The following is a 14,090-nucleotide window of genomic DNA, read 5'->3' as shown; positions in this document are numbered from 1 at the left end:
CAGGCAGAAGCAGGGAGGTACTTGCAGTGGAGTCATTCTCCACGGGGATCAGGTCAGCAGGATGGCTGTTTGACCTCAGAGGGCCTGGGTTGGCTGCAGGAGCTGACTTAGGACTTGGCCACACCACATCCCCTTATGGAGTCTCTGTCTTCTTTCTGGAGCCTGAAAAATGGACATGCCTCTCTCCCCTGGGGCGAACAAAGATGTCAGGGTTGTAGGTGGCTAGCCCTGCTGACCCTAACAGTAGTAGGAAAGGGGTCAGGGGCTGGGATAACCAGGAAGGGAGGTGGGGTACCCAACCCCAGCTATGTCAAGAAGAAGAATTGTGGTGACCAGGTCTCAGCGACCCTTGAGGAAGCTGAGCCATCATATCCCAGAAGCTGGCAATTCCTTTTGGGGACACAGACAAAACCAGGCCAGCTCTGTTACACTCAGCCCACATCGTGGGCCTGCACACAGTCTCCTTCTCATGCCATTTCTCCCCCAAGGTATGTTGGGAGCAGCAGCTGCGGCCAGGGGGCCCGGGACCCCCAGCTGCCCCACCCCCAGCGCTGGATGCCCTCTCCCCATTCCTTCGAAAGAAAGCCCAGATCCTGGAGGTGCTGAGAGCCCTGGAAGAGACTGACCCCTTGCTTCTGTGTTCACCTGCCACCCCCTGGCAGCCTCCAGGCGAGGGTCCTGGCTCCCCGGAGCCCATCAATGGCGAGCTGTGTGGCCCACCCCAGCCTGAACCCTCACCTTGGGCCCCCTACCTGCTACTAGGTCCTGGTAGCCTGGGAGGCCTGCTGCACTGGGAGCGCCTCTTGGGGTATCTGGGGGAAGAAGAGGGTGCTGGGCGGCCCTGGGGCCCTAGTAGGGGCTCTCCCCAGGCCCAGGGCACCAGCTCTGGCCCGCCCTGTGCCCCGGGAAGCAGTTCCTCCTCTTCTTCTGATGAGGCAGGTGACCCCAATGAGGCACCCAGCCCCGACACCCTGCTTGGGGCCCTGGCCCGCAAACAGTTGAACCTGGGCCAGCTCCTTGAGGACACCGAGTCTTACCTACAGGCCTTCTTGGCCGGGGCTACAGGCCCACTCAACAGGGACCACCCAGGTCCCGGGCAGCCATCCTCCCCAGACCAGGGGCCCCCACAGCTGTCTAAGTCCAAAGGCCTCCCCAAGTCAGCTTGGGGTGGGGGTACCCCAGATGTCCACAGGCCGGGCTTTGGTGCTACCTCAGAGGGCCAGGGGCCCCTCCCCTTCCTCAGCATGTTCATGGGTGCGGGGGATGCCCCTCTGGGTTCACAGCCTGGCCACCCCCACTCCTCATCTCAGGTGAAAAGCAAGCTCCAGATGGGCCCCCCTTCTCCTGGGGAAGCCCAGGGAGCCCTTCTGCCCTCTCCAGCCAGAGGTCTCAAGTTTCTAAAGCTGCCTCCAGCCTCGGAGAAGGTCCCCAGCCCAGGAGGCCCCCAGCTCAGCCCCCAGCTCCCCCGGAACTCCCGAATCCCCTGCCGGAACAGTGGCTCAGATGGCAGCCCCTCCCCACTGCTGGCCCGCAGGGGTCTGGGTGGAGGAGAACTGTCCCCGGAGGGGGCGCAGGGCCTGCCCACCAGCCCTTCACCCTGTTCCACAACCCCGGACTCTGCGCAGCTCAGACCTCCCCAGTCAGCCTTGTCTGCCACGCTATCCCCAGGACCAGTGGTGTCTCCCTGCTATGAGAACATCCTGGACCTTTCCCGGAGCACCTTTAGGGGGCCTTCCCCAGAGCCACCTCCATCCCCACTGCAGGTACCCACCTACCCCCAGCTAACTCTGGAGGTGCCACAGGCCCCTGAGGTCCTCAGGAGCCCTGGAGTGCCCCCCAGCCCCTGCCTCCCAGAATCTTGCCCCTATGGGAGCACCCAGGAGAAGAGTTTAGACAAGGCAGGCTCAGAATCTCCCCATCCTGGCCGCAGGACCCCAGGCAGCTCATCTAAGAAGCCCAGCCAGGGGGCAGGGCGGCGACCTGGGGATGCTGGCCACACACCTCTTCGGGACAGACTGGCAGCCCTGGGGAAACTGAAGACTGGCCCCGAGGGGCCCCAGATCCCAGAGAAGAATGGGGTGCCAGCCAGGTCTGGCACCGAGAAGGCCCGGGGAGCAGGGAGGTCAGGGGAGAGCACTGGAGACATGGTGCCCTCTGCCCCTAGGCCCCCTGAGCAGCCAGAAGGCAAGGGGGCCCTGCGAGGGGCAGTGGCCTTAGGCACAAGCAGCCTGAAGCAGCAGGAACCAGGGCTTCTGGGGGATTCTGGGGCCCGAGTCTACTCCTCCCATTCCATGGGGGCCCGGGTCGACCTGGAGCCTGTCTCACCAAGGAGCTGCCTCACCAAAGTGGAGCTGGCCAAGAGCCGGCTGGCAGGGGCCCTGTGCCCCCAGGTACCCCGCACCCCTGCCAAAGTGCCCACCTCAGCCCCCAGCCTCGGCAAGCCCAATAAGAGCCCCCATGGCAGCCCTACAAAGCTACCTTCCAAGTCACCCACCAAGGTGACACCCCGACCTGTGGCCCCACCTGGCACCAAGGAGCCCCCCAAGCCTGACAAGGGGAAGGGCCCACCTTGGGCAGACTGTGGTGGTACCACAGCCCAGTCCACGCCCCCAGTGCCTAGCACTGCTGACCCAAGCCAAGGCCCTGAGGGGCGGGCCCCACACTCGGCCATCGAGGAGAAGGTGATGAAGGGCATTGAGGAGAATGTGCTGCGGCTCCAGGGCCAGGAGCGGGCACCAGGCGCCGAGGCCAAGCACCGCAACACCAGCAGCCTCGCCAGCTGGTTCGGCCTTAAGAAGAGCAAGCTGCCAGCGCTGAACCGGCGCACGGAGGCCACCAAGGGCAAGGAAGGAGCCAGTGGGGGCTCCCCACTCCGGAAGGAGGTCAAGATGGAAGCCCGGAAGCTGGAGGCTGAGAGCCTGAACATCTCCAAGCTAATGGCTAAGGCGGAAGACTTGCGCCGGGCACTAGAGGAAGAGAAGGCCTACCTGAGCGGCAGGGCCCGGCCACGGCCCGGGGGACCAGCACCAGGGTCCAGTGCAGCGCTGGGACAGGTGCAGGGCCAGCTAGCTGGCATGTACCAGGGTGCAGACACCTTCATGCAACAGCTGCTCAACAGGTGAGGGTCTGGGACCAATCAGCAGGTGCTCCGTGGCTGAGGGCACTTTTCCTTTCACGGGCACACCTGGGGCTGAGGCTGGGGCTGGGCCTACCTTTCCTGGGAGCTTGGGCTTCACAAAGGTCAAAAGGAGTAGGAGGTCAAGTAAAATGTTACCAAAGCATCTAGGGGTTAGTGGCCTGGCCTGGAGGAAAGATTGGGGGCTTGAACCAGAGACAGGGGCTTTGTGGCTGGCTCCCCTCCTTTCTGGATGTCTGATGTCAGACTTGCTGAGACCTGGTTCCTCGTTTGAGAAGAGTTAACAGTCCACATTTTCCTGGATCCTCTCCAGTGTCAGGTGAGGCAGCCTTCTAGGTGCCTGCACTCAGTAGTTAGGGGAATGCCGTTCCTAACCATTGGCTGGTGAAGGTCTTCCTCTGGGGTTTTTTATCCTATACGACCAGGATGGTCCCCTTGCTGTCTTGCTCTTTGGTACCTGCCACAGACTCAGCAGTGGGAGCTGTGGTTTAGAGAAGGGGCCATCCCATCTTGGGGTTGCTCTGTCTGGGCCAGATGAGGCAGAATGCAGGGGTTGAGCCCCAGGTAGGGTATGGCTTGGACAGCAAGTGTGTTCAAGTTCAGCTGGGGCTGGCAGGGTGTGTCCCATGTGTGCCAGGATGTCACCGGCTCTGCCATCTACCTGCAAAGACTGTTGAAAGGTTCCTTGGCTCAACTGTGGACTGCTTTAAGGGAGTTCTTCCGTCTCCCCTGCCCCTGCTGTTCCTTGGGGTTTTCCCTAGGGTCTCTGCCTGTTCCCAGTGTCGGGAGGTGTTGATGGGGGCAACCACCAGGGATATGTCGACTTCCCCGGGGGCGGGGGGCCATGGGTGCTCACTCGGCCCAGCACCATTGGAGGGAATGAGGCCGAAATGTCTGAGTGGACCCAGGCCTCCCTCACCTCCGTCTCCACCCCTGCCCCTAGGGTGGATGGCAAGGAGTTACCACCTAAGAGCTGGCGGGAGCCCAAACCCGAGTATGGCGATTTCCAGCCAGTGTCCTCTGACCCCAAGAACCCCTGGCCAGCCTGCGGGCCCCGAAACGGCCTGGTGGGCCCTCTTCAGGGCTGTGGAAAACCTCCTGGGAAGGTAGGTTCTTGGGACAGGGGCTGGGTAGAGGGCCTGGCTCTGTGGTCCTGCCAGGTCTCTTGCCCCCTGGAGGGCTCCCGTTCCCTGGGTCCTAGAAGCAGCTTGATGCACTCCTAGTCTCTGAGGGAGACTGGGGAGGGGAGATGGCCTCCTGAGGGCTGGCAGGCTGCGGGCACTCTCGGACCCATACTCCAGGCAGAGCTATTGGCAGAGCTTGCGGAGGGGTTTGGGCCGGGGGAGAAATGAGCTCTGAGGTCTCCTGTACCCCACACAGCCGAGCAACGAGCCAGGGAGGCGGGAAGAGATGCCCTCGGAGGACAGCCTGGCTGAGCCAGTGCCCACCTCACACTTCACAGGTCAGCAGGGTCAGGGGCCAAGGATGGGACCTGCCCCTCACCCCCTGCCCACTTCACTCCTTCCTCTCACTGCAGCAGGTGCCAGGCCCTGAGTGTCATCTTGGTGCCAAACACCAGTTGGGCACTGGGGCTGCACAGGAATAAATCCCTCCCTGCTCTCAGGGGTACCTGCCTTGCCCCCTCCCAAGCCTAGGGGAGGCGGGGAAGGGCAGGGATGACAGCCTCTTGGGCCAGGAAGCTGGAAGAAGGCAGCCTGCACCACATGCAGCATCACATCACTCACTCACCCTCCCCTCGCCAGCCTGTGGCTCCTTGACTCGAACCCTGGACAGTGGCATTGGGACCTTCCCGCCCCCAGACCATGGCAGCAGTGGGATCCCCAGCAAGAATCTTCCCAAGACCAAGCCACCACGGCTGGAGCCCCCACCTGGGGTGCCCCCAGCTCGACCCCCACCCCTTACCAAAGTCCCCCGCCGTGCCCACACGCTGGAGCGTGAGGTGCCGGGCATAGAGGAGCTGCTGGTGAGCGGGCGGCACCCCAGCATGCCAGCCTTCCCTGCACTGCTCACTGCTGCTCCGGGCCACCGGGGCCATCAGACCTGTCCTGACGGTGAGTGTCCTGGCAGGGGGGTGGGCCATCCCTGGAGCACCACCCACCACCACCCACCTTCCCCTTGTCCCTGGACAGATCCCTGTGAAGACCCAGGCCCTCCCCCTCCTGTCCAGCTGGCCAAGAACTGGACCTTCCCCAACGCGAGGGCAGCCGGCAGCTCCACTGACCCTTTCCTGTGCCCACCCCGACAGTTGGAGGGGCTTCCCAGGACCCCTATGGTGAGCATGGCTGAAGGGGAAAGGGATCAGGACTGAAGGGCAGGTGGGAATGACATGGGGAGAGCAGTTTCTGCAGTGAGATACAGCCTGTCTGGGAGGGCTGAGGGGACAGCTCCTGGACCACCCGCCCACCTGCCCTTCTCACACTGCTCTTGGGGAAAGGGTTGCTGTCCGCTCCCAGAACCTTGGTGGGACTGTGCTCAGTCATGCCTCCAGCCTGCCTCCTCTGAAGTGCATCCTGCCTCAGTGGCCCATCTGCAGTGCCCCCCAAGGTGGGCAGAGCCCAGTGCCTCAGGCTGGGCCAGGAGGCGAGAGGAGCTTCCTCTCCAGCGGCCCCTCCTTTCCCAGGCCCTGCCCGTGGACCGCAAGCGGAGCCTGGAGCCCAGCCGCCCGGCCCCTACGCCCCAGGGCCCAGCATTTGGGGGTAGCCGCACCCCCAGCACATCGGACATGGGCGAGGAAGGGAGAGTGGCCAGTGGGGGCCCCCCAGGACTTGAGACCTCGGAGTCTCTCAGCGACTCACTCTACGACTCGCTCTCCTCCTGTGGGAGTCAGGGCTGAAGGGCTGCGCCACACCGTGGCCCCTCTCTGGAGTTGGAGACCACAGACTGGACCAGCTCTCCTCATGCTGGGGCCAGCAAGGCCCTTTCCTAAAGGGACCAAGCAGGCAGATGGACAGGAATGTGAAGGGGGTCTCTGGCACACCCCACTGCTGCTGTTGAGGAGATGACTGCTCTCAGCTCAGGGAGAGACCCCACCCTTGGTCCCTTCTCTCACCTGGAGTAAGGCTATTCCTCTGAGGGACTGGGGGTTCAAGGCCGCTGTGTACCAGCCCCCAGCTCCCACTTCAGGCTGAGCCATCTCGTGGTGCTGGGCTTCCTGCCCGCCAGCCGTGCCATCTCTGCCCAACCTGGCTGCCTCCTGCCCCAGTGCCCCCGTGGGGCCAGCCCAGAGGCCCTGTGCTGGTGGAGTTTGGGGGCAAGGGGTCCAGTTGCCTTCTCTCTCTGTCTGCCCTGGTCCTCCCTGCTGTCTGGATGGTGCTGCCCTTCCCTGCCCCGTGTCTTTGGGGTCCATTTGTCTGTCTTTTTGTTGTTTTTATATTAAAGCATCTGGCCCAGTTCCCATCCCCCATCCCGCACTGCGGTTAATTTATCTGTTGTTAAAAATGCGGCTGCTCTGCTTCCAGCCTCTGCTTCTGCCGTATCCCTAATAAAACATGGAGGCCCCTCCCTGCCCCTGACTCAGCTTGTTCTGTGGGAGGACTCAGGAACGGATAGTTGGGTGGAGATTGCATGGGCACCAGGGGGAGGGACCCCAGGGACCTAGACTATGCCCCAGTGCCCTTGTGAGGCAGCCCCTCCCCGACTAGGGGAGCTGCAGAAGGTAACAAGGTGTTGGGGAAGTGGGGCCTGCTAAGGCCTGGAATGGTACCTGGGGCTGGGAGATTCCCCTTGGGTGGGGCAGAAGCCTGGGCTGCCCTGTGGGCATGTACTTCAAACTCCCGTATGTACCAGGTACAGGGGACATGCAAACTGAGCTTCAGGGTTAGAGGGGAGACAGTTAGGTGTCTGTAGCCTCCTGTTTGCAATGAAGTTAAGCACAACTGGGTCTCAAACTGTTGCCACCTTCTTATCTCTCCTCAGACTTTGGGCTTTCCCCAGATCTTGCCTGTGTTTATACCTCGGATTTCAACCACAAGTTCCCCTAGCTCTGAAATTCTTATGTTAAGAAGGCGAGGCAGGGATAATGCTGTGCAGAAGGGTCTAGGCTTCCAGGAGTTATTTTGGACTCCACATGGCACAAGAAAGCCACGGGGTGGTTGTGATGCCCCCAGCCCTTGAGTTTCCTGTGGGTTGTGGAGCTGAGCAACGACCTGAAGTGAACCAGGTGACAGCCAGCCCATCTCACATAGGCCAGCCACATTGGGTCTAGGAAGGCATCCTTTCTGCCCAGGTTGCAAGATGTGGGGTGACTTGTCCAGAGCACCCACCTGATGTAACCTACACTTGCCACCTCCTTGTGACGCAGTCTGGAGGCTCTCTGGACAGCGTGCATGCTCGGCACCCCTGGCCTTGCGGCTGGGACTGTGGAGAGGTCATCGTGGGGGTGGAAGTCCTGTAGTGGCTACACACATGGTTTGTATTGGTACCACAGGCTTGCCAAGCTGAGGTCAGGGAGTAGTGCTGGGCCCATTCACAACTCAGTTATACTGCTGGATGCCACCCTGTGCTCTGACCAGCCCAAGGAAGGTTGTGGGTGGGGAAGGTGTCAGTGTCTCCCTTTATATTAGCTTCTTCCAGCAGTGTCTCTCAGCCCCTGAATGCTCCAGAGAGCTGTGAAGGAACTCCCCCCCATTAAAATAAACACCATCATGCTGCCAGACTCCTGATCCCTAACCCCCACGATAGCCCTGCTGGAGAAAGCACTGTCCTCATTTCACAGATGAAGACATGGAGGCTCAGAAACATTTGATCGTTTTCCAAGGCTGAGAAGTGATGGAGCCTGGCCCAAGGGGGTCCTTTTTGGATGTGTAGCTTTGCTTTCTTCTGCCAGTTCTTTCATCTCTTCCTCCCCCTTTGGCCTGTGGATCACTTCTGATGGGCACGGCTTGAGAGCACGAGGCTGGAAGTCAAGAGTCTTAGCCACTGAGTCTGCTTTTGTGGGGAAAGTTGCATCCCTTCTCTAGCCTTGGTTTTCCTCATCTGTGGAAGATTAGGAGGTTGGGCCAGACCAGCTTTCTCCTTAGCTCTGCACTTCTTACCCATCCCCTAGTCTGGCCTCTTTCTCTCCTGCTTCCCTTGGTTGATATCATCATTGAAGAAACTAACAAGACTTAAAGAAGGGTTAAATCAGATGTCTTCGTTTTCTTTAATGTCAGGATCTCATTTTCTTGCTTCCATCTTCTACTTCCAGGTTCCTCTCCCACTGACCCTTCTGCTTTTATGGGCTTAAGGATGATATTACTAAGCTGCAAATCTCTGCCTCATGCCAGGCAGGCTCAGAAAAGTCTGCATCTTTCTCCTGCCTTTTAGTTCTTGGTTTTTCAAGCCCTTTTCTCTGTTTGAACCTGATGTATTACCTCATTTCCTTGTTATAACAGAATAGTTTGCGTGCAGGATATTTATTCTGTTTCCTCTCCGGGAAGGAGCTTGGCATGGTAGGTTTGACTCTGGACTCCACCTCCTACAAGCTGAGACCAAAGAATCCATCCATGTTACTGTTACCAGGATCTGATCAGTCTGCTGCCAGGTTCTGTTCTGCAGTGTTTGCAAATGCAAGGTGTCACCTTGGCCCCTGGGGCAGTGTGGGCTGACTGGGGAAATGTCTGTGTGTTAGTCACCAGAGCAGGGTAGCATCAGCCACACCTGGTGCCTGGAGCCAGCCCTTCCCTACTGACTGTTCCAAGGTGGGCCGCAGTCCTTCCTCAATGCTGCAGCATGCTACTGAGGGGTGCTGGGCCCAGATAAGCCCATATAACTGTGTTTGCCCCCCACACGGATTGAATATTCCATCTGAAGTAATTCTGTGGATGGGGACACACAGGTGAGTTAAAGACACTCCTGGGAAACCTATTTCTCCTTGCACTTCAAGGAAGGGTTTGGCCCAAAGACCACCCGATCCTCACTATGGCAGAATACTTCGTATCTCAGTTTGCAACATCTGCTTGCAGGAGTAAGGTAACCTCACTGTTTTCTTCATGAACAATGTGTGAATTCTTGCCTTACCATTGTGTATGACCCCTTTTGCTGAATTTCCCAAAGAAAGGAAACCAAAACTGCCAGACCTCCTTTATTCCCTCCAGCTGGCATCGAGACATCAGCAAAAGACTATGAAAAGTTTTCAGGTCCCACCTCACTTGGGCACCCTGCCTTTTGCAGGAAATGTACCAAAATGTTAACAGGTTTTCTCTGGATTGCCAGTGATTTTAATTTTCTTCTTTACCCTTTTCTAGATTTTCTACAAATAGTATATTTTCTTTTCCTTATCAAAAAAAAGTTTTAAAAAAGAAATAATCATACTCTGCAGCAGACTCTAGATATATACCTCCATTCTGTAATCATGTATCAGTTATTTCAAGCATCTAAATGAATATTTTTAAAAGATAGCCGAATTTGGGAAATAACGTTTTTAAAACCTTTTTTGCAGTTATTAAAGACATACAAAATTACAAAAGTGCATGTTAATAGTTTTTTTTTTTTTTTAAGTAATTGAGATTGAGGAGAATGCTATACAAGGAAGAAGAGTCTCTTTCATAGTCCGACTCCCAGTCTCATTCCCCAGATATAACCCAAGTTGATTGGTAACCTTTCAAATCATTTTTTAAATGCACACACACACAGGATGTTTATGTTGACCTGTTATTAGACAATGAGATGATTCTATAGATAGTGATTTGCTGCTGCTTCTAGCACTTAATAATATATCTTGGAGATCTTTCTGAAGCCCCTAAGTCTCCATTATCATACACAGTCTTCCACTGTATGGATGTGCCACGTTTCTTTGTTTTGCCATGACAAACAATGTGGCAGAACACTGCATATATGTCTTTGGCCGCTTGTGTATTTCCATAAGATAAATACCTATAAATGGAATTCCTGGGTCATAGAGCATGATTAATTTAAATTTTTATAGATATCAACAAATTACACTTCACCAACAATGTATAAATGGGACTATCTTCCACATCACTGAGTATTATCAAACTTTTTATTCCCGGCCAACTTGGTAGGAGTAAGTGATCTGCAGTCTTGCAGCCCAATGTAGGGACTTTGGCTTTTATTCAGAGTGAAATGGGAGCCCCTAGAGCGGGATAAGAATAAACTGTAGAGGGCAAGCATGGAAACAGACCAATAGTGGACCTCTTGGGTAAGTGCAGTGAGAAATGGTGGTGACCTGTTGCAGGGTGGAGGCACATAGACAACAAGATTTGCTCATGTAAGTGACGTGAGGGAAGAAGAGCCACAGATAACTCCAAGGTTTTTGAAGCAACTGGTAGGAAGAAGTTAGCGTTAAGTGATATGGGGAAGACTGTGGATAGAGCAGACTTGGGGGAGGAAAGATCAGGAATTAACTGTTGGACATGTTAAATTTGAGATGTCTGTTGGACAGCATCCAGTGGAAAATGTGGAGTAAGCAGTTGATTATAGAAGTTGAGAGTTTAGAAGAGAGGCCCAGGCTGGAGATATAAATTAGTAAGTCATCAACATATGGATGTTATTTAAAGCCAGGGGACTGGATGAGATCACCAAGGGAGTACAAAAGAGAAGGTCTGAGTCCTAAATTCTGGGATAGTCCGTTTCTTTCAAGGTCAGAGGAAATGAGGAAGAAAGCACAAGAGAATGAAAATATGGTACCAAGAGAATGTGGGGTCCTGGAATATGAGTGAAGAAAATGTTTCAAGAAAGATGAATCAGTATCAAATTATGCTGACATGTCTGGCAAGAGGATTGAAAATTGTCTTTTGGATTTAGCAACATGGAGGTCATTGGTGACCTTAGCAAGAGCATTGATGGAAATGAAAGCTGTTTGGCGTGGTTCAAGGGAAAATGAGAAAGGAAGAATTGGAGCATAGACAACTCTTCTAAGGAGTAAGGGAGAAGACAGCAGGAGAGGGAACCAGGGTCAAGAAATGAGATTTTTATTATTTTTTGTCTTATTTTTGAAACTACCTCAAAGTTACATAAATGCTTTAAAAACAGTAAAAAGAACTTTTTTTCTCCTAAACTATTTGAAAGTAAGTTGCCAACTTGATGCTGCATCACCCCAATACTTCAGTGTATATTTCCTACAAACAAAGGCATTCTCTTATACATCCCCAAGAACATCATCAAAATCAGGAATTAATATGTAACTACAACCTAATCCTCAGACCGCATTCGAGTTTCGCCCATTGTCCAAATAACGTCCTTTATAGCCAGTTCAAAATCACACATTGCATTTAGTTATCATGTTTCTTTAGTCTCCTTCAACCTGGAACAATTCTTCAATCTGTCTTTGACTTTCATGACCTTGACACTGCCGAACACTACAGGCCATGATTTTGATTTGTCTCATTACTAAGGATGTTCACTTTCATTACTGGATTAAGTTGGTGTTTGCTAGGCTTCTCCATTATACATTTACTATTTTTCCCTTTATAGTTACTAAGAACATTGTGGGGAGGTACTGTGAAACTATCTAAATATTTCATTTTCATCAAACCTTCTATTCATTTATTCATATCAGTATGGACTCATAGTTTCCTATTTTATTTAATGATTTATAATCTATTACTATCATTATTTACTTTGATGCTCAAATCATCCATGATTTGGCCAGTAGGTGCCCCTTCGAGCTGGCTTCTGTCTTTTTGACAAATCCCCATCATTCTCTGAGGACGCACTTACTTTCTGGCATAACATGCTGAAGAATCATCTTGGACTTTCCCCAACACAGCCCTGGAATCAGCCATTTTTCCAAAGGGCCCTGGCTTCTTTTAGTGGGGCATGGTATTTAGAAACCAAGACCTGGGGTCTGCATAAGCTTATTGCTGTTGGGGAGTTGCTGCTTCCAGGCTCTAAGAGAGGGTTTCTTTCTTTCTTTCTTTCTTTTTTTTTTTGAGGAAGATTAGCCCTGAGCTAACATCCGTGCCCATCTTCCTCTACTTTATATGTGGGACGCATACCACAGCATGGCTTGCCAAGCAGTGCCACATCCGCACCAGGGATCTGAACCGGCGAACCTCGGGCCACCGAAGTGGAACGTGCGCACTTAACTGCTGCACCACCAGGCCAGCCCCTAAGAGAAGGTTTCTTAAAGACAGAAGAAATTAAAGCATTTCTTATGGGAATGATAAAACAGAGAAAATGTGCTAATGCAGGAGAGAGAAGAGGGACTTGTTGGGCTCTAGTGCACAAGTGGCCTTAAGTAGCATCCATAAGTCCAGGAAGGAGGAAGGCATGAGACTGGAAGTTTGGTGTCTGTGGCTGTATCTACTTATAGAAGTATTCTTCTGATTGCTTTTATTTTCTCAAGGAAATAATCAAGGTCATCAGCTAAAAGGAAGGATGGGAGAAAGAGGTGTTGGAGTTTTGAGAAGAGAGGAGATGGTACCAGTAATCATCTAGGAGCTCAAAAGAGTGAATAGACCAGAGCATGTAGTAGTAGGATTACCAAACAGCATGAAGGGCCCACTTGGGGTGAGTAGGAATTTGAAGTGAGACTTATTAACATGAATGTGTTGGGGGTTTTCTCCTGCCTTGTTAGGTACCGAATAGAGAGCAAGTTGGATTAGCCAGGGCTGCCAATTTCCCAAATGAGTGCAACAAAGTGGGGGGGGGGGGGGGGGGGGCCAAGGGAATTGAAGATACATACAAGGGAGTGATTCTATTAATTGGCTGTGACCTTTACCCTAGATAATGAGGGAAGAGAGAACAATGAAGGAGGTAGGATCAATAGATTGTCCTGATGGGATCAAAGGAATTTTAGAGACAGAGTACTAACGGGAAAGAGTTGGAAAGCTGTTAAGAAGAAATGAGGTGATCAGAGGATGGGATGCATGAAATTGAGATTATGGGAGGTGTTATGGGTTGGACTGTGTCCCTCTCCCCACAAAAAATGATGTTGAAGTCCTAACCCCCAGTACCTCAGAATGCAACCTTATTTGGAAATAGGGTCTTTACAGAGGTAATCAAGTTAAGATGAGGTCATTTGGGTGGGCCCTAATCCAATATGACCGGTGTCCTTATAAAAAGGGGAAAACTGGACCTAAGGACAGACATGCACAGAGGGAGAACACCACGTGACGATGAAGGCAGATACTGGGTGATGCATCTACAAGCCAAGGAATACCAATGATCCGGCAAACCACCAGAAGTTAGGGGAGAGGCCTGGAACATATTCTCCTCCACAGCCCTCAGAAGGAACGAGCCCACTGACACCTTGATCTTAGGCTTTTAGCCTCCAGAACTGTAAGACAATAAACTTCTATTGTTTAAGCCACCCAGTCTGTGGTATTTTGTTATGGCAGCCCTGGGACACTAATACAGAGGGGTTGCAATTATTGGTAATGACAAGGATCAGGGAATGATGTTGGGAGTGAGTGACTCAGATAAGGTAGTGGACAAGGTCATTGGAGGAGAAGAGATCATGGAACTGAGAGGCCAGGGTATTGAGAGAATTATCTATGTGGATATTGAAATCTCTAAGAATTAGGACAGAATTAGAGAGAGTGACAATCAGGACAATCAGAGGGAGTGATAGTGAGGCAAGAGCTCAAATCTTCAAGAAACGAGAGGAAGTAATCCAGGGATTGGCAGATGAGTGGAAAAGGGGGGCATACTGGGTAGGATAGTCCCTCGATATGAGATTCAAAGCTGAAGGATTTTAGGGAAGAAGAATGGTCTGAAAGCAGCACTGAAGAGCAAGGAGGGCACCCACACACCTTCTGGCCTGGTCACACATGGGCTGAGGGAGAGAAAGCAGCGCCCAGTTAAGAGGGCTGCAGGGAGAGCAGCGTCCTCAGGGAGAGCCAGGAGGGCAGAGGAAACATTCAAAGAGGCTATGTCCATAGGGAGTTTGCTGATGAAGGACCTGAGCTCCAGAGGGCCTAGTAGAAGGGTTTCAGGAGACTGGAACAGAGTTGGGGATGTGCGGGGCCATGAGGATCAGAGTGTGGAAGAT

General features: G+C 53.5%; 1 protein-coding gene across 3 annotated transcripts in view; it reads left to right on the top strand.

Annotated features, from left to right (window-relative positions):
* The window catches only part of NCKAP5L (NCK associated protein 5 like), a 36,246-nt gene extending 22,838 nt beyond the window's left edge, over window positions 1–13,408 (top strand). For 2 of the 3 annotated variants that reach the window (XM_014862898.3, XM_044755619.2), the window contains exons 8-13: window positions 489–3,118; window positions 4,080–4,242; window positions 4,517–4,598; window positions 4,900–5,208; window positions 5,287–5,429; window positions 5,778–6,669. In XM_014862898.3, coding sequence (XP_014718384.2) covers window positions 489–3,118; window positions 4,080–4,242; window positions 4,517–4,598; window positions 4,900–5,208; window positions 5,287–5,429; window positions 5,778–5,990 — 3,540 coding nt within the window. In that variant the 3' untranslated portion in view covers window positions 5,991–6,669. Of the gene's footprint in view, window positions 1–488; window positions 3,119–4,079; window positions 4,243–4,516; window positions 4,599–4,899; window positions 5,209–5,286; window positions 5,430–5,777; window positions 6,670–12,443; window positions 12,608–13,162 lie in introns of those variants that run through there. The other variant, XR_006518058.2, reaches the window with a different exon arrangement.
* The last annotated feature ends 682 nt before the right edge of the window (window positions 13,409–14,090 follow it).

This window comes from Equus asinus, chromosome 22 (genome assembly GCF_041296235.1).
Source record: "Equus asinus isolate D_3611 breed Donkey chromosome 22, EquAss-T2T_v2, whole genome shotgun sequence".
Classification (NCBI taxonomy): Eukaryota; Metazoa; Chordata; class Mammalia; order Perissodactyla; family Equidae; genus Equus; species Equus asinus.
The sequence above is the reverse complement of the archived record's forward strand: the minus strand, read 5'-3'. Positions and strand labels throughout refer to the sequence as shown.